At 43.7% G+C, this 20,611-nt stretch overlaps 1 protein-coding gene across 2 annotated transcripts in view; it reads left to right on the forward strand.

Moving 5' to 3' along the window:
* Positions 1 to 20,611, forward strand: part of RIMS2 (regulating synaptic membrane exocytosis 2) — an 867,608-nt gene that overhangs the window by 841,551 nt on the left and 5,446 nt on the right. Inside the window, exons 1-3 of one of the 2 annotated variants that reach the window (XM_019551699.1) lie at positions 3 to 110; positions 18,987 to 19,114; positions 20,167 to 20,279. In XM_019551699.1, coding sequence (XP_019407244.1) covers positions 3 to 110; positions 18,987 to 19,114; positions 20,167 to 20,279 — 349 coding nt within the window. Of the gene's footprint in view, positions 1 to 2; positions 111 to 18,972; positions 19,115 to 20,166; positions 20,280 to 20,611 lie in introns of those variants that run through there. The other variant, XM_019551690.1, reaches the window with a different exon arrangement.

The following is a 20,611-nucleotide window of genomic DNA, read 5'->3' on the forward strand; positions in this document are numbered from 1 at the left end:
TCATGGAGCGCTCGCAGAGCCGCCTCAGCCTGTCCGCCTCCTTCGAGGCGCTGGCCATCTACTTCCCCTGCATGAACAGCTTCGACGAGGAGGACGCGGGTAAGCGCCGGGCGGCCGGGGCGCGCGGCGTGCAGCGCTCGCAGAGCCGCAGCAGCCTGTCCGCCTCCTTCGAGGCGCTCGCCGGCTACTTCCCCTGCATGAACTCCCTGGAGGAGGACGACGGAGGTGAGCGGCTGCGTCTGTCCCCGCGGGCCGAGCCGGGCGCGCCGAGAAGTTGAGCCGCGGGGCCGGAGCCGGGGCCGGGAGCGGGGCCGGCCCCGCGTAGACAGGACGACTCCTCTCCCGGGAGCGCCGGCTGCCTCGAGCTCCTGCTCCCGGCCTCGGCACCCCTGGCGCTTCCCAGGGCAGTGCCGGCCTCCCCTCCTCCTCCTGGTCTGAGCCCCTCCATTTCAGACCAGCAGGGATCCGGTTTAAAGCCTGTGCTTGACGTCCTCCCCTGGACAGCACGGGGATAGGCGAGATAAAGCCAGCAGGTCCCGACTCCGACAGATCCTTTCTGCGGAGGTCCGGAGTCCAGTGAATTCAACGACAGTATTTGCATACGTGGGGTGGCCTCGTGTATGTTACTGGCACTATAGGTCCATCTTGCCCAGTATGCTGGGTCACCCCGTGGCAGAGAGCAGGGGCTCAAAGGGCTGCCCCGGTTCCTCTGCCACTTGCAGCCTCCAGCAGCTAGGGTCTAGGACTGTCTCATTCAGAGGCTGTACCACTAATCCCATGGTCAATACTTATGAAGCCCCTTTCCCCCAAGAATTTGTCCAATCCCTTTTTTGGATCTGGTTAAATAGTCAGCTTCCATAATATCAGGTGGTGGTGACTTCTACACTTTTTTGCATTAGTTAAACTTGCTACCTACTTGTTTCCTTATATGACCCCTAGATCTTGTAGTGTGAGAGAGAGTAAATCCTTAGTTACTGTCTCTTCACCATTTAGTGTTTTGCAAACTCTTATCCTGTTCTCCCCTCAGAGTTTTGCATGAAAAGTAATAGAAATGCATTTTCTTAAATAGCAATAGTATTAAATCCAGCTCACACTTGATTGTGATTAAAACAAGATTAGTATAACAGAAAATCAAGTTTTTTTTTTTTTTTGCTTTTTCAGAAGTCAGTTAGCATTTTGAGTGTAGGTACAGAAAAAGCATATGTGCTTAAGTGCAATACCAAATCTGCCTTCACTGAAGACAGATTGGCATAAGGCATTTTAACAGTTTCACATGAAGAACAAATTTGCATTCTGGTTGTTATTTTTTCAAGAAGACTATAAGGGTTTGAACAATAGTAAGTGTCAGTTTTGATAGGTCAATAGAAGTATAAAATTAAGAGATGCATTTCTTAAAGGTTAATAAACAAATATGCATCAGGCATATTCATGTGTACATCATATATTCTCAATATCAAGTGCATACATATATACACAGCGCTTGCTACAGTTAGCACTAGCTCTCATGCTTGGCATAGGTGCACTTAATGGAAAAGGTACCAGGTTCAGGAAAACTGCTGCCAGAGACCTGAGAGCAATCCCATCCCCCACCCTTAGCCTAGCCCAGGAGTTTTCCAGATAAATGATACAAATAGGAAGTCTCCCTCTTAGGATGACAAACCCACACAAATGTCCTTTCTGGTGTATTCTTAGTCTACATATCTTTGAACTGAACTGACTAACCCGCATGGTTGCTCTGTCTGTATGGCTCTAATTTGGAAGTATTTTCAGAAGGAATCAAAGTGTAAATTAGTATCATTTAACATTATTATTTCTAATTAATTGTTATAAATTGTTAAGTGCCATGTTTGTGAAACTGCAGCAGAATGAAAATAATTTGTAGAAAAATAAAATTAGACCCTGACTCGGCTGTGCTGAAAGGTAGTGGAGAAGGCTGGAGAATGGGAACCAACTGCAGCTCATTCAAAGGTACCTGACCCCCAGTGTAATTGAAATCCTACCAGTGGGCAGCCTAACTTACATCACTGGGAATTTACACCAGTGAAGGACTGCATGTAGCAAAGCTGTGCTTCACTTTGCCTTTTCTTGTGTTACCCCAACATTTCTGTGTCACAATACCTGGTGTAGTTGTCTCTGTCAGCTCCAGGTTCTCACATGCAAGGAAAGTTGCTGTGTGTTACTTAGCAGACTGGAAAATCTAGCCCTTGGTTTGTACTTAACAAATAAAATATTGCTGAGCTATTGTGATTGACATAAATAAGATATGAGATTCTGAGCAGCTTTTACAGTATATAGAGAACTTTATATTTCCATAAACTGTAATATGTTACTGATCTGTGTGAACCCCGGAATTAGAGCCACCCTTATTTATTTTGACTTTCATTATTCTCATCTAAGGTACAGCTCACTAAAAAAATTAGAAGCTAGTTCTAGGTTAGACCAATTGGAAGAAAAATGTTTGCAGGATACGTATGCATGAATAGAGATCCATGAATTGAGATCCATACAGTAATAGAACAAAGGATGAACAATACGGCAACTTTATCAAAGGAATTGTTGTAGCATTACTGTGTCACGTTCACTGACAGGAAAAGGTAGTTTCTATTGCAATATGAAGCCTAGCAGTCATTCATATTTAGAATAAAATTAAATCACATATAATGCTGAGGAAAAGTGAAGTGTGGGTAGCTGTGTGCTCTAGTTTCATATCTAGCTGCCAAACCCAAACTTTATGGTTACTATTCTGGCCCAACTAAAATTAATGAGAGTATTTCCATTGATTTCAAAGGACTGAAAAATTAATTCTGTGAGTTCAGCTTGTTAGACATCTTGGCCAGTTAGACATTACACTTTTACTGGTATAAATGATCAGAAACCAATCTATACTTGTAATAGAACAGAAGTTCAGTGCATAAAACCAGTCCATACCCATAACAAAGCAGATGTTCAGCACACACAGCCTGATTTAAAAACGGTGGAACCTAGTCTAAGATTTGCTCCCCCCACCAAAGGGTGAACATGTGTTCTGTTTGCTACTGACCCAAACTATGCTGCGTACAGAAAACCGTGTAACTTAGATGATTCCTCCTCAGGCTTTTTGAATGTCTGTACCTAGCCTCTGTTAGGGGCTCGTCGTGTCACAGTGTGAGATTCTGTCATGATGTAAAAATGACAGGTTACGGCTATTTCTGGGCAATCATGCACCCAAACTCTATTGATTTAACTTCCTAATTCCTGTAGAAGTGTATATTTCTGTGTGCCACCAAGCATATAGGCACAGAAGAATATCACCTGTGTGAAGAGGTACGTTTAGAGAGTGATGTCATAAAATAAATGTTTGTTTTATGTACAGGAATGGTATAGGAAGAATGGCAACTGCCTGACATGTCTTTGTGAGAGAAAAACAGCATTACAGATAGTTTTGGCTCATTAATGGCACTTTTTTGAGGAGAAGATTGTTAAGTCAGAGCCTATCCAGATTCTGTTCTCCTTACCTGTAGTACATTTTCCCCCAGCATTTACTTTGGATGCTGAACTTTTGCATCATATTCTGAATTGCATTGGCATGGTGGCATGGGTTTTCAGAACTTCAGCCATAGACATGCTACTTGCAGCCTCACCCACACAGATGTGAGCCCCCAAAAGGGAAGAATTAGAAGTACGATGGCTTCCCAGTTGAAGAAAATCACCAAAGTTTTCACCTACGTATCTTTGTATTCTATAGGAATGATGTTTCTGTAATAATGAAACTTAACATTAAAGGAGGTAGGCTCTCTCACACAGGCTCCATGCAAATGCTTAAAGCATTTCAGGAGAAAATTTATTATCCTTTTAGATGTAAATTAATTCAGAAAGAACTGGAAAGCCTCCCTGTCACCCAGTATGTTGAAAAACAAAAGGCAATTTAGAAAAGCCACAAAATGTTCTTCTGCCTAAAACACCCTTGCCAAAAAAAGTATGAATTAGCTGTGTTAACTTAGAAGATTTATCACTGTTTTTAAGGTTTATGTCTTCAAATGAAATGCAGTGTTATAGAAAGTTAGAAAAATACGATCGGAGTCCAGAGCAGTGTTACTAAGGGATGCATTGAACAAGAACAGCTTTTTTGGAACAGTTGGTTCAATCCAACACCAGTTGAAAAGAGTGGGAGTGCTACCATGGACTTTGACAGTGAGAGTAGGATAAGGCTCATGCATCACTTGAATAAATGAATAACTACTCACTTGAGGAACCCAGTTGAATTCAGTGCCATTGCTCACACATTGGTAAATTCTCTGGGATTAGAACTGTGCAAGTCTTAGATCATATTCTTATGTATAGGGTGCTCCCCTTCCCTCTGTCTGTGGAGGACACAATAATAAATAGGATAATTCAAACAGAAATGGAAAATGAAAGAACAACCAAAAATCATTTTACATAACAATTGTTACAGGAAACAGAATCTTGACTCAGACTTAATCTATACTTTAAAATTATCCTCTTGTAAAGAGCAGGGGAATAGCGAGAGTAGACAGCAGTGAGGAAGATGCATGTTCCTGGAGGAACTGGAATAGCTTTGGGCCATCATGATAGGAATAATATTTCTTATGTAGAATGCCTGTAGAAATGATCAAGGGAGAAAATGTAACAAGGGAACACAGCCATTGTGAGAAAGCTATCAGATATGAAAGAGAGAGCTTTATTTTGCAAACCTGTAGAAATACAGAACTGCAGCTCATGTCAGTCAGAAGGTGTTCACCTTGCATCCCTTGTAACAGTGGGTCACTTGCTGCAAAAGGGGAGTTTGCTTTGAATGGGTTTATATGACCTTTAAATTATACCTGGGGCACCATTGTAGTGTTGTTACAGGGTACCCAGAAGCACTGAATCAGTACATATCTCCATTATTCAAGATCTAGCGCCCCAGTGTTCATGACTATTTCAGTTTTCTTGGTATCTCCAAGACAGAGGTCTTGTTTGGCAGTTTACAGCTCTGCCTCAATCCCCAAGTATATTTGGATACTATCTTGATGGGTGTCTAGATGGCTAGATAGATCATTTTAAGAAGATGTTAAGAAACAGTTTTATGGATTCTAGCCAAACTAGAAGTGTGACTGGAACAAAACTTGCACATCTAGAAGAAGAACCAATGAAGACAATTAGAAAAGCCTGCTTGAAAGCTGAGAATGTTAGAGGCAGAGCCTAGAATCATAGAAAATAAGGGTTGGAAGAGACCTCAGGAGGTCATCTAGTCCAACCCCCTGCTCAAAGCAGGACCAGCCCCAACTAGATCATCCCAGTCAAGGCTTTGTCTAGCCGGGTCTTCAAAACTTCCAGTGATGGAGAGTTCACAACCTCTCCAGGTAACCTGTTCCAGTGCTTTACTACCTGCCCTCCAAGTGAGAAAGCTTTCCATAGTATCAAATCTAACCCCCCCCCCCTTGCTGCAATATGAGACCATTGCCGCTTGTTCTCTCATCTGCCACCACTAAGAACAGTCCAGCTTCATCCTCTATGGAACCACCCTTTGCGTAGTTGAAGGCTGCTATTATATCCTCTCTCAGTCTTCTCTTCTTCAGACTAAATATGCTCAATTCCCTCAGCTGCTCCTCAGAAATCATCTGCCCTACCCTCTAATCATGTGTGTTACCTTCTGGTGGACTCTTTCCTATTTGTCCACTTCCTTTGTGTAGTGGGGAGCCCAAGACTGGAGCCAGTACTCAAGATCTGGCCTCACCAGTGCTGAATAGAGGGGAAGAATCACTTCCCTCATTCTGCTGGCAACACTCCTACTTATGCAGCCCAGTATGCTTAGCCCTTTTGCAACAAGAGCGCGCTGCTGCCTCATGTTCAGTTTACTGTCCACTGTAACCCCCAAGTCCTTTTCTGCAGAGCTGCAGCCTAGCCAGTCAGTCCCCAGGCTGTAGCAGTGCATGGGATTCTTCTGTCCTAAGTGCAGGAATTTGCACTTGTCCTTATTGAACCTCATGAGATTTCTTTTGGTCCAATCCTCTGAGGTCTCTCAATCCTAGCCTATCCCCCAGCATATCTAGAACTCCCCCCAGCTTGGTTTCATTTGCAAACTTGCTGAGGGTACACTCCATCCATCTTCCAGATTGCTGATGAAGATATTGAACAAAACTAGCCCTAGGACTGACCCTTCGGCACTCTACTTGATACCAGCTGCCAGCTAGACTTTGAGCCATTGACTACTACTCTCTGAGCCTGACAATCCAGCCAGTGCTTTGTCCACCTTCCAGACCATTCACCCAATCTGTAGTTCCTGCTTAATTGTGAGAATGTTGTGGGATACTCTGTGCACACAGCAGGGGCCTGAGTGCCAGGGCTGCTGCAGAGACAGGTTGCGCGTAGGCAGGTAAAGTGCCGTGCGAGAGGCATTCTGGTCTGCTGGGTACTAGGCACCTTTGCAAAAGTAGCTTCTCCCTGGCTGCCATGGGAACTCAACTACACAGGGCCCATGGGTGCTGAGGCAGCGGTGTGCTCTGGCACCTCAAAGTGCCTGGCACCACTGTCTACGCTAGAGTCCACCCCGCCTGTCCAGGATGGCAGCACGGGCTGTGGGTAGGAGCTGTGGGTGAGCGGATGATGTGTGGGAATAAGGTGGTCGCCACCTTTTTCAATGGGGGCAGAGGCAGGAGGAATGTGTGTGTGTGTGTTTATAAATGTAAGGCAAACAAAAAAAAAAAAGGTTTATTAATGTCAGTAGTTTAAAATGCCTTGCACTATTACTAAATATTGGTTATCGGATCAGAATTGGCCAGATATGGTTGGTTAATCATTGGGTATTAGCGTTGGCCAAGAAAATCTTTTATCAGTGCACCCCTAATATTTGTCCTTTTCCAGTCCTCTGGGACCTGACCCAGTTGCCACAAATTTTCAAAGATAATGGCCAGTGACCCAACAATCACATTGCCCAACTCCCTCAGCATGCTCAGGTGCATTGCATCTGGCCCCATAGACTTGTACACGTCCAGCTTTTCTAAATAGTCCCTAACCTGTTTTTTTGCCACTCTTGGCTATTCCCCTCCTCTCTAAACTGTGCTGCCAGGTGAAGTAGTCTGGGGGCTGACTTGGCCTGTGAAGCCTAAGGTGAAAAAGGCATTGAGCACTTCAGCCTTTTCCATATCATCTCTCACTAGATTGCCTCCCCCGTTCAGTAAGGGACCCACACTTCCTTGATCCTTGTCTTGTTGCTGACATACTTGTAGAAAGCAGAAACTCTTCTTTTTGCCCTTCATGTCCCTTGCTAGCTGCAACTCCAATTGTGCTTTGGCCTTCTTGATTTCATCCCTGCATGTCTGAGCAATGCTCTTATACTCCTCCCTAGTTGTTTGTCCAAGTTTCCACTTCTTGTAAGCTTCCTTTTTGTAATGTAGCTTACTGAAGAGTTCCCTGCTAAGCCAAGCTGGTCTTCTGCCATACTTGCTAGTCTTCCTGATCATTGAGATGGTTCCTTCCTGTGCCCTCAATAAGGTTTCTTTGAAGTACAGCCAGTTCTCCTGGACTCCTTTCTCCCTCAGATAGGCCTCCAAGAGGATCCTGCCCATCAGTTCTCTGAGCAAGTTGAAGTCCAGAGTCCTTGCTCTGCTGTTCTCCTTCCTTTCTTTTCTCAGGATCATAAACTCAATTTGACTCTGACTGATACTCCAACAAGTATACTTCAACTTGACTCTAATATGCCCAAAGAAAGTTCTAAGACTGTATTCCTTTTTTCTTTGTCTGTGTTAGGTGACATTTGGACCACGGCTGTATTATAACCAGAGATGTGTTTATTATACATGTAGTTATGCCTGAGCTTGCTCAGATAACAGAGCAGTGATGCTATAGAACAGTGGTCTCCTTTTTTAAGTAGATCACCTTTGGCATTTAAAAGCAACCCAAGACCTACCGTGCGCTGCCCTCCCTGCCCCCTCCCCAGCAGGTAAGTCTATGGGGAGGGGAGGGTGGGGAGCAGATCAAGGTATAGGGAGAAAAAAATATTTGGGTGTACGCTTCCCCAGCAGGTGAGTCGCACCCAGCTAGGGCCCCATTCAGCTTACCCTTGCTCCTGCCTCTGCAACACCGTCCCTCACCGTGGGGCCCTTGATCTAGCCCCTGTCCCTTTCTCCCCCCACAGACTGACCTGCTGGGCTGGGGCACATGTATGCATGCACGTGGACTCTCAGCCCCTCACCTCAGCCTCGGATCGAATCCAAGAGGCTCCAGAATCTGCCGCAAGAGGCTCTGAGATCTATAGTGGATCTTCATCCATCAGTAGAAGTGGTGACTATAGAAGCTTGGATGCCACTTGTGAATACTTGCCAAGGACTCTGTGTGACTGACACCATGCCATCACAAGTTTTGCTGCTCTTCCTACCCAAGCTAGCTAAAGTTAGACATATCCCATAGTCAGAGTCGTAAAAGGTGTTACTGCTTCAAATTGAGATAACAGTATAAGGTGGTTAGTCAGCCCTGCACTAGAGCATGAGAGAATTTTGAGAATTAAACTATGGCAAAAGGGGTTTGTTGAAATAATGTTCTTTTTGTTGGGATAATATAGTTATTCCTTTGTTATCTCTTTTGTTGCAAAAAGAGGCCTCAGAACTGTTTAATTGGTGAGATCCCAGTAGTGCCATTCAGCAACTTGCCTAGATCTGTCTCTCTAAGTCTAAGGTATATCAGTTAGAGTGAATTCTATCAACATGTTTGCTACATCATTTAAAAAATGTTACATGGGCCCAGGCGTTAATGTGATATAGTGCTCTTTTGCAGTCCCCAAATAAACAATATTTAACTAGAGGTTGGCTTTACTGTGAATGTTAAATATTTAGAATATATCATTTGCAAATTTGGATAATATAAGTACAAAAAATGATTATTAAAAGGCAGGATTTTTTCTAAATATGTACTACATTTACAGTTTAAAGAATGTATACTAAACTTGACATTATACAGAATTCTTATTGTTATTAACGAGGACATGAGACTATACTGTATAAAGTGTCTATATGCATAAACAATATAAGTTGGAAATGAAATATCACTTGAACCAGGGGTTCTCAAACTTTGTGATACTGTGACCCTGAGTGCTGGATGTTGGTGGTGGGGAGCTTGCACACGGCAGCTGCCACTGCTGCCATCCACCACTCCATGCGACCGTACATCACTTCCCCACACCGCAGTGCATACCCCCTGGGAAATTTGTGGCCCCCTTTTAAGTTGCTTGCAACCCCCAGAGGGATTGCAACCCACAGTTTGAAACTCCCTGACTTAAATTATCTTTACTTATGTATGATTGATATGTTACCTCTGTCAGAATTGACTGGTAGTGGACAGATTTGAGTGATGAGTACATCCCTAATCAAATCTATTAGAGATGCACTAATATATCAGTGGCATATTGAATCAGTGCTAATAAAAGAAAAAATGATTTTATTGGCCATCATAGTTTTTGGGTGGGTATAGCTGATAATGTCACCGATAAATGCCATGTACATGTGTGTAGCTACAGCATGCGTGTGGCCAGGAAAGCAGTCTGGCAGCATGTAAAGCAGTGTCTGGGCTGGTAAGGCTGCGAGGGGCAAAAGGGCATGGGAAGGTACAGATCAAGGCCCCCATGGTGAGGGAGGGAGTGGGTAGGGGCAGGGGCAGGAGCAGGAGCAGGTCCTGCCCAGCCCAGCCAGGGTAGTGAATGCCACCTGGGGCTGGGAGTGGAATAAAGCTGGTTGGCATGGGGCAGGGGTAGGGAAGGTGGCTTCTTGCTGCTATGCATACCTCTTGAGGAGGCATGTGCCCCGTCAGATTTGTATGTGGTGCAAGGGCAGGCTGCCCGCTGCAGGCTTGGAACCAGGGGCTGCTCCAGCCTCTTCCCAGCCGGGGTGGCAGTGGGTGGTGGAAGCAGCAGCACTGGGTGGGGTGGCTGTGGGGGGGACTACAGGGAATTTTGGGGTGGCTATAGCCCCCCAAGCCCTCACCTAGTGCTGCCTCTGCTTGGGGCTTCCCCTGCCTCTCTCTTGTGTAAGAAAGCCACCCCAAAATTCCCTGTAGCTTCCCCATAGCCACTTCACTCAGTGCCTCCCCATAGGCACTCTCAGCGCCACTTCACACATAACCTCTGCCCAGCCCCTTCCCCTCCCTCCCGGTGGGAAGAGGCTAGAGCAGCCTCTAGCCCCAAGCTCATAACAGGCAGCCCGCCTTCACCCTATGCACAAATCCAGGCGGACACGTTGTTCCCTGAGGCTTGCAGGCAGCAGTGGGGAGCTGCCCACCCCGCTTCCCCCCATGCCTCTGGGCAAGTCACTTGCAGCTCCATCCTGCTCCCGGCCCCAGGACTGCATTGACTGCCCTGGCTGGGCTGGGCTGGGCTGGGCAGTGCCTGCTCCTGCCTCAGCCCCAGTCACTGCCCCACTCCCTCCCTCCTCATCACAGGGGCCTCAGTTTGCCTCCTCCACACCACTTGACACCCATGGACTTACAGCAGGGCACTGGTCTCCATACTGCCGGGCTGCAGTCCTGTAAATTGATTTTCAGATTGATATCAGCTGATACGACTGGTTAATAATTGGCTATCAGGCAAAAAAATCTTTGCACCCCTAAAATCTGTGCTTTGCATTTATAAAATAAGATCTTAATCCTTATAATAACTTGTTCATTTTTTAAAGGACTTTAATATTTTGTAGGTAGGCCTGATTTCCTGTTGCTTTTCACATTTTGTCATCATTTTACATCTGTTTACGGAGAATGCAAAGTGAATAGAAAATGCTACGTTCTTATATGGTAGCATTTTACATTGATTGTGAACAGGTGTAGATGATTGCTCAGCTACAAAACAATGGGGAGTCAGATTCGTCTGCAGTTTGAGAATATTAGTCTGAATATGTAAAGATGGGAGGGTGTGTAAATTGTGCTGGCTGGGAGAAGGGAGCTCTGGAAAATAACCCAGGAGATTTGATTTACTGTGAAGAAGTGTACCTCTCTTTACATGCAGCCCTCGCCATTCGTGGGGGATATGTTCCCATGATCTCCGCAAATGGCAAAATCTGTGAAAAGGGCATTGCATTCATGAATGCAGTCAGCATTCATGAATGCAGTGCCCCCGGTGGCTGGGGGGGGGCACGGCTGTAGCGGTGACAGCAGGAGCCTGGTGGCGGTGGTAGGAGCCCAGCAGCAGCAAGCGCGGAGCTCCCGAGGAGCTCTGGTAAGTGTTTAAAATGTATTTAAAATGCAGGTTTGGCATTCACGAACATTTGAAACCACGAATGCTGAATCCATGAATACTGAGGGTTTTCTGTATATCAGATTAGCAAGAAATGTATGTTTGGAAATAAAAGTGGATTAGGATAACTTTAATAATCTTGAATTTGCTTATGTCCTAAATATGAAATTTGCTGTCCTAAAATATATAATCCATGCCATTGGTTTCAGTGCCTGACCTACTGTTATGCTTTAACAGTACAAAGAAGTAATAACCATAACAAGGTTACACAATTAGTAGCAAGAGAAAGAACACATATCATAAATTGTGATTAGCTTTAGCATGTTTTATACTAGTGGTTCTCTCTGATCTTTTTCTAAATTACTATGTTTACTTTCATATTTACATGCAGCTTTTCTCCAAAAATTAGCCCTACAAAACTGGGGGATATGTTTTAAGCAAAGTAGCTGATTTCTGCATTGGAATTGAAGCACAGAGACGCTGGAATAGCTGCCATGGGCTGTGCCGAACTTCCAGCCAGCAGAGTCCGCTCCAGGGACAGTCTGCTCTTCAGTGTTAGGCCTAAAGTTTTAATCCTGTCATGGGTGCTACCAAATCAGCAGTGACTAAGAGAGGGTTAAAAATTTAACTTTTGGCTGAGCAGCTAGAGGAGGGTGAGTGACCCTGAAAAACCAATTGTGCCCCTGCTCTTTGTGATCAGTATTCACCCATGGCCAATCCTTTTTTCTTCATTATGCCTTCCCAAACAAAGTGCATGTTTTATTTGGAGGCGTATAATATGCAAGAAAATAAAGCATATGAAATCAGGCTGGACTTGAACATCTCATGCATATTAGGTTGGAATATTTCCCCAGTGAGTGGTTTTCAAAATCAGTATATTCCCAAGTCAGCAGTCATAATGTTTTCTGTTTTTTTGTTTTTTTTACAGAATGATGTATGTATGCAGTATTACTCCACAGATATGTAGGCAGAGATTTAAGGAAGTGTTCTATCCCTCAGTGGGGATGTTTTTATTTTATTTTGACCTAATAAGCTACTAAAGATACAGTGCAAACAACTTCCTTTTAGTATATATTTCTGCCTGAAGGTCATTTACAATATGGCATAATTGCTTTATTAATTGTTTCATTTAGATTCTCTTAGATAACTAGTGATTGCATTGTGGGGTTTACAGTTGCTGCACCTTAAGAAGCAGTGAGTTTCTTAAGGCCAGCAGCAATTTAACTGTGAAAATAGGAAGGGGTTGAGTTATGAAACTAACCGTGCTGCACTGATAAATTTATTTTAAACTGTTCCTTTGTTTATATAGTGTCATTTTCCCCAAAGGAGGCTAAAATGTACTATACTCCTTGGCATTGTCAAGAGCTGTGTTAGATGTTGATTCCCTTATGGAAAGAACGTGTCTGTTAAAGGAACCTATGGTAAAGCAAGGTGTCACGGCGTGGGACCTAGGAGCGGCCGTGATCTCGCTAGTGCCCCTACCGTGCCAAACCACTTGTTTAGCACCCTCAATCTTGCCCGCCACATCTCGCTGTTATGTTAGGTTAAGGAAGGCTGCCTTGTACTCTTGGACAGGGTACTGAAGTTTGTACTGGTCCGTCCTGTAAGGAGTGACCCGATGCACCCCAGCCTTATGGGCTACACGTGCCTCCTACCTCCCCTGTAGCACACCCCAAGCCTCGCGGTTCTTCCGGACGTCTTGCCTATATACTTTCCCTAGAGGTCCTGCCAAAGACCTCCACCCTAATGTTCACTTTCACTGGGCTCAATCCGTTCACTCTTGTACGCGCCCTCTCCTGGGGCTTCTCTCTGTACGTGCCCCTCGCCCTCACCGGGCTCCTCAATGGGCTTGCTCCCTTCTCGGGGCTTCTCCCCGTATGCGCCCTCTCCTGGGGCTTCTTTCTGGGACTCCCCTCGGTGGCTTGCCCTCTCCAGGGTCTTACCCGCGCGTCTGCCCTCACTGGGCTCTTACCCACGCGCTCGCCTTCACCGGGCTTGCCTCTGGGACTTCCCTGTGTACCTCGCCCTCTCCAGGCTCTTACCCGTGCGTCCACCCTCACCTGCGCACTCACCTGTACTCGGGCTTCTCAATGGGTTTGCCCCCCCCCCGCCCCCCGGGGCTTTTCCCTTGTGGGCTGTGCCCCACTGGGGCCTGTCTCCCGTTGTCCGTACTCAGGCCTTGTCTCGCCGCGTTCCCCGCGGCCTTGTATACTCATGTCCTCTTTGGGGCCTATGCTCGCACCTCTTGTGCTTGCCCACACTGGGGCCTCTGTCTTGTGCTTCCCGCGCTCCGATTACCCCCCCTGGGGTTTCGTCGCCCGTGCTTTCCGCGGTAGGTTCCCCACACTGGGGTTTCGTCGCCCGTGCTTTCCACGGTAGGTTCCCCACACTGGGGTTTCGTCGCCCGTGCTTCCCGTGGTTGGGGCTCAGGTGGCGTGTAGCTGTGCCTGGCCCCCTTGACCCTCCCCGCGGGTCTTATGCCCTGCTCGGGCTTCTCCAGTTATCACCCACGCAGGGCTGGGGTCAACACACCCCCAAATGCAGTGCCACCCCAGCGCCACACTGCTGTGCCTTCCCTCTGGCACCCAGATACTATGCTCTCTCAAGGTTTCTCTCAACTGGGGCTCAGACAGCCCAAGCCTTACCTGGCCCCAGACCCTTCTCCGGGTCTTGCCCAGCTGGGCCCTCTCCAATACTGCCCCATTGGGGCCAGGGTTAGGACACCTCAAAACACTGTACTCTGTGGTGCCAGGAACACCCCACATCACTGGGGAGACCCTAATGAGGCCTCCACCATCCCCTTATAGCCTCACCCAGTCCTCTGGTGTTACACAAACATCACAACAACAAACATAAAGCCCTGAGCCCATCATCTGTAACACAAAATCAGCCTACCGGCTATAACATTCCACGCCACCCTGGCTCTCCATCGAGCCTCCGTGATAGAGGCCTCTCCATCCCATCAACACACGGATGCTCAAGCACTCAGACAGCTCTGCCTTGCTCTGCTTTACAGCAGAGCTCCTGCTTCTCAGCCTGTCAGAGGGGAACTGACTCTGGCCTCGGCCTGGCTGTTTATAAAGGCCAGGCCCTGCCCCCTTTCAGTCAGCTGACCCACTCAGTTGCTTAGGCAACCCCCGGCTGTGTTGCCCTGCTGACTGACAGCTAAATCTGCATCACCAATGCCAGTAGCAAGCACCCTAGTGCCCTGCTACACGTCTCTCCCTCCCGGGGTTGAGCCTCCCTAGGAGCGGGGTGTGGGAGTGCCCCGCGACACAAGGTCTCCTCTCAAATAGGACCAGGCCTAACAGCGAAACTCTCAATGACTAGGTTTGTCAATCTCAATGAGTAGGTTTTCCCACTTCCTCAAGCTAACAGAGACCTTTGATTTTGCTCCTGCGGAGGTAACATCATGGAGGAAGGCTCTTCCTTCTGGTTGACTTCCAGTGTGCTGGTAGTAAATCTATTATCTGGAGGAGTTTTGCCCCACTGTGTACAACCTCTATATAGAAAAAAATCATGTAGTGATTTTCTCTGATACATATATGTATGCATGCAGACATTTTTCCCTGGCCCTGTATAAGGAGCAAGAATAGCTGTTTAACATTGTTCCATAATATTAGACAGTTCTGTAGAACAGGAAATGAAGATAAGGTGATAGTAAATCATTTTGAACTGGTCTCTGTTGGCTTTTGGTATGTCTTAAAAGCAACATGAAGACCTGTCATTCTTTATTAATGATGATAATCTAATCCAGATGGCAGAGGGATTCCAGACAGGCAAAAACTGCATAATATCATTGGAATTTTGGTCAGAAAATTCAGTTAGCATCTCTACTTTTGCAAAAATATTATGAGAACTTTTATGAACACAAGCGCTCAAGACTTCCATTTTGTGTTCCATTCAAATGAAGTTACTGCCAGTAGTTCAGCGCCCACAATCAGTCACCATGAACCAGGTTTCCAGGTTGTTGTAAGGGGTGAAATAGAACAAACCTCTGAGAAAAAGAAAAAAATTCCTCTCTTGCTACAAAATGAAATCTAGCCCAGGGTATGCTGTCAGCAGGTCACGGTTCTGCCCTGGCTCTGGACCATGCTGTCATCACCGCGAGATCCCAGCCCTGGAGCAGTTCCCCACCCAACTGGGTGCCCTGCCAGGACTTATGGGGCTGGTCTCCATTGAAATCCTGGTCCTGCACTGTCACAGCTCCACCACTGCTGGGGTCTCCATGGGAATTGAGTCTGCTACAGTCCCGATCCGGCCCATGGGCCAGGCTTTGCCCACCCCTTGGCTAGATTCTGCTTAGTGTGGGAGCTGACAGTACTCAAGCTATTGGTTATGGTTTCCTACTTGTAAAACTGTCTTTCTCTGCACCTGTCTTTCTATGCTGGAGTCAAGGAAGTTGTTGCAAGTGTATATGCAAATGACTCTGTATCAGCTAACAGCTCCCCTCTCCCACTGGGGGGGTTCTCAGCTGGACAGGTTCCAGATCTCAGGCAAGAATATATTCCAATGAGTTACAATTTCAAATCGGCCTCATCTAGGCTTCTCTTGCATTCAGTTTATGGATGATTTTCAATAAGAAAACGTAGGCACAAATAATTTTGCATGCAGTTTTAGAAAATGTGTCATGTTAAATCTATTTATAGTAAAAACATTAGTTATATTAAAAGTGTGATTAACCACAAGAATGAATGTGCCCTCATAAATGCCAAAACAGTTATTTCTGGTAATTTCTGGTAATTTGTTCCACTCTACTATATGGCCACAAGAATTTGAACTCCTTTTTTTCTAATAATTTGTGCTGTATTTTACAACACAGACATGACATATTGCTTATTTCTAGGGCAGTTAGATACAATTTATTTCAATAGATGCCGTGTTCAATTTTCTTTAGTAAAAGTATAGTAACATAGTCAGAAATATTGAGGGGATAACAATGTATTTGGCAAGCCCCAGGCAAAAATCTTCTAATTTCTACCTTGTTTTGTTTTTGAAAGTTTTTAAAAAAAATTATTTCCCTTTGTATGTGAAGTTAACATAACTATATAATACATTGTTCTGAATAATAATCTAAACTGGCTCCTCTCAAACACTGTTTGTTAGGTCAACACTATACTTTAACATTAAATATTACTTTAATTGCTTTGCATTTTCATACTAATAGATTTGTTTAGTATTTTTAATACTTTTTCATATTTTCATGAAACAAAGTTCATAAATCACAGAAAAACTTGTCCTTTTTTAATTAGCCTGATGAGTTCTGTGAGTCTTATTAGATTGCCTGTCTAGTTAATTTAGCTCCATTTCCCCAGTTGTGGTGCCTAAGGGAATCAAGTATCGACATTCCCAACACCATTCAATTTATGCTAAAAGAGTTTATGCCAAACATATTCTTGCTTCCCTGACACAGTGATACAAGAGACATATCTGTCAGTTGACGCTTTCCTTTATATCTTTATTAAAAACAACTATATTCCCCTTTAAATTTTCATCTATATTCTTGTACTCAAGAAGCATAAGCTTCGTGACTAGCCACAATGCAGCTGAAAGGGCAGAGATCATAATAAAACAGCTCTAGCTTGGTTTCTGTTGAGCACTTGTGCACACAGCTTTCTCCAACCTCACCCCAAGGCTTTGGGAGGGGTCAGACATTGTAAACTAGGAACTTGTATCCATCCAGAGCTGAAAGCTAGTTTTTGTTTGGTATAGCAAATTTGCACCTTGTTTCCAGCCATCCGTCTGACCCATCTCATCTGAGTCAACACCACTTGTCTCAAATAAAATGAATGTGGGAAAGGAAGAATATTTAAAAATCAGAAACTACAACAGCAACATTCAAAACAGCAGGTGAAACAAGTGTTGCTGAGCCCAGAATTGATGTTGGTCTGCTGATTTTTGTATAATTGATGTTGGTCTGCTGATTTTTGTATGTTTGCTTTAATTGCTCAGCAAATCATTGTGCAACATAAGTGTTCATTTTTAATGTCAGTTTTGTTGAGGAGTCTAAAGTGTGGAGATTTAGAATTGCCAGTTGGTACAGACTGTCTTTACGTGACTAACTAATATTTATCTACTCAGGTAAAAGCATTTAGGCTTGGTCTTAACTGCATACATAATAAAGATGAGTTCTAAAGACGTCTAGCTGCTGTGTTGAATCTTGCACCATGGAAGTGATGTGTCATGTCTGTGTCAGAATGTTACAACAATGAACTGGAAATGACCTGCAATAAAGCCAAAACTGAACAAAAATTAGCAGAGTGGTGTAATGAATACATACAAAAGATGCAATATAACTAGTCCCCTAATGAAACATGGCTTTTGTATTGTGTGCATTTTATGTGGATTGTATTGTAACACAATGTGCAAAAGATGCCTATTTGGCCAGGTAGCTATGTAAAATATATATCTTTGTTTCTGTCGAATTGATTGGATTTTTGATAAGATCGGGAACAGTGCTGGAAGTGAGCTGTCAGTTTCCATTAGTTTAATCTAAATTATAAACACAGCAGACACTTGGAACAGTGCAAGCAGAGCTAAATGAATGGGGGGTTTTTTTTGGCTTTTCCCCCTTGCTTTTCAAAGATAGTGTCAAGTTTTTAGCTTCTTTCCTGTATGTTTATTATCTCTATATTGATGGATTGACTCTTAATTAGCTTTGGTTTAGAGAAAAATGAGGTAAGTGGCTCAGGTTTTGCAGTAAAGTGAATAGTTCTGTTGTTGCTCATGTATACTGTAATGATGACAAGTAAAAGCCTTAATTTATAGGCTCTACTTCTTTATTCACAAAACAGGTACACAAAACTGGAATATAAGCTTTCCTGCACAGCTGTATGGCTTTAAAAGATACCGTTGCATCTCAGGCATGGCTGGAAAGGAATACCTATAGTTTTGGAATAGGGAAGTCCAGGCTTCACGTTCCTTCCATTGTAAATTTTGGGGCTGAAGCTGACAACCTCTATATCGTCTGGGACTTGATCAGAATTCCCAATAACAAATCATCACATCAAAATTCCTACTTCATTAGGGCTTTTTTCCCTCTTGTCCATCGGTTCATCTTTATGGATGTCTTCATACCTAAAGCTAAATGCTACATATATTTCCACTGATTACTACTTCAGAAATTAAAAATTACCAGGGATTGTTCATGAAAATTAAGCATAGGCTATATTTCTTGTGTGATACCTAGATAAAAAAAACTAAAAAAAAGAGAGAAGGAAAGAAAAAGGAGAAATTTAAAGAAGAACTCTTATTTTGCTGTTTTCTGCTTTCATTAGTAGATAACTTCATTTAACTAATCATGGCCACATCTGTTTTAACGCAATAATTCAGCTGCATTAGAGCATTCCTGAGACATTGTAAGTTTTAATTTAATGGAAGAGTTGGAGGAGATGTATTTATCCAAGGACATTATATTTTCAAGTACACTCAGTTATGCACGTAGTAAGTCTGGTTACCTCTATAAGCTGCATATGCTTCTAAGATCCAAGGGTTTTTATGTGCTTTCTCTGCCTCATTACTGCCATGAAAATCAGTAGTGCTCTAAAATAATATAATTAAAAGATCTATAACATTATAAGCCTGCTGATTTTTCTAGCAAATTGTCTATTGCTGGAATTTATGTGCATACTGTTTTTAAAATACAATTTGGTATGTATTTGCAAATTGTTACTGTCTCTCTCTCCACAAACCGAGTACTTACTTATCTGTATTATCCTCCTCTAAATATATTCATTTGTTCTAATGAGACAACCGATTTTTCTGTTATCTTTCCACAGAAGCAGGTGGGAAGAAACTGCGGAGCACAGTTCAGAGAAGCACAGAAACTGGACTGGCTGTGGAGATGAGAAACTGGATGACTCGTCAGGCCAGCCGGGAATCTACAGATGGCAGCATGAATAGCTACAGCTCTGAAGGAAAGTAAGAAAGATTGCTACTTATATAATCTTCTCTTTTGTTTCTCTGCCAAATTGGTCTTGATAAAAGTTGCGAGTTAAATCTTAAAGTTCCTGCATGGGTAAATTCCTATTTTAAACTCTTTTCCCACAGAGTTTTCCCTGAATAAAACAGTGCATGGAGGGAACTGCTCACTGCCTAGGTAGGAAGGTGCCCACTGCGTAGGTAGAAAGTTCTAATCAGTTGTCCACAAAAAAGATTTTTTTTTAAACTATTATTGGCCAAATGGTTTCTGTGAAATTTTTTTACCTGTAGCTATTTAAAAGCAATTTCTGGCTTTGTGCTTGAAATGTGAGTTGTTTCCCAAGCCTAATAGTGAGATTTCAGATTCAAATACCCATGACTGATACTGATCTGCAGATGCTTCCTCTGCCTGACAAAGGGTACCCAAAAGCTTGTAAAGAAGATTTTTTCCAACTATTTGAGTTGGTCTAATAAAAGATATTGGATTTACCCAAAGAATCTCATGTGCCTATGTCCTTAGACCAACATGGCTACAACTTATACCCATGACTGATATTTAAATTTGTTTCTATTAATATTGTGCAAGATTCAGTGACAGTTCACTGTTTCATAAATCATTGGATCATTAGCACTCACTTGCTTGAATACAGTTAGAAAGGAAACAGAATAACTTTCCTTAAAAATGTGAATAGTATTTGTTGAAAACTTTCACTTTAGTGTTAATGTTCACAAGCTTTCAGGTATCACTTGCTTATGTGCCTGGCTCAGTCTAGGCCCATATGAATATGGAGAAATGTCTGAGTGAGAGAACGATTGGGTTACAGCTGCTTTGACTTATTCAACTATATGGGATCCTGAGTTGCTACTGTTTGAATACAATAGGGTAGCTTATAAAGCTGTTACAGTCTTGTCAGTGATCGTAAGTTTTTATGACATGATTGGCAAACACATCAACATTGTCACTAAAGTGAAAAAGGGTGGAAAATAGCAAAGAGTAAATTTAAGCATCTCTGCCAAAACTCTTTTGATAATTTGTGATACATTTCTTTTAGTCTGATTTTCCCTGGTGTGCGGTTGGCTGCAGACAGCCAGTTCAGTGATTTTCTGGATGGACTTGGTCCTGCCCAACTTGTAGGACGCCAGACACTGGCAACACCATCTATGGGTAAGCATGCGACCTGTGATCTCAGCAGAATAATATTGGTTTATTATCAAAACACAGAATTGGGAATCAAGTGATTTTAGTTCTTAGTTCTGGCTCTGCCTTGGATTTGCCATACAATCTTGCCCCACTCAGAGCCAAATTTCCAAAAGTTGCTTGAACTCTGGGTTCAACTTCTGATCAAGTTGATTAATTTCATGGATGAAGTTGGTGACTTTCAACACTCTTAAAATCAGCGTCTAGGTACTTAACGTTTGACACTGAAATACAGAGACACTGTAAAAGTCTGCATTTATTAGAAAATGTAACTAGAGGGTCAGTTTTGACCGTTTATA

Source organism: Crocodylus porosus, unplaced genomic scaffold (genome assembly GCF_001723895.1).
Source record: "Crocodylus porosus isolate Cpor-Errol unplaced genomic scaffold, CroPor_comp1, whole genome shotgun sequence".
In the NCBI taxonomy this organism is placed as follows: domain Eukaryota; kingdom Metazoa; phylum Chordata; order Crocodylia; family Crocodylidae; genus Crocodylus; species Crocodylus porosus.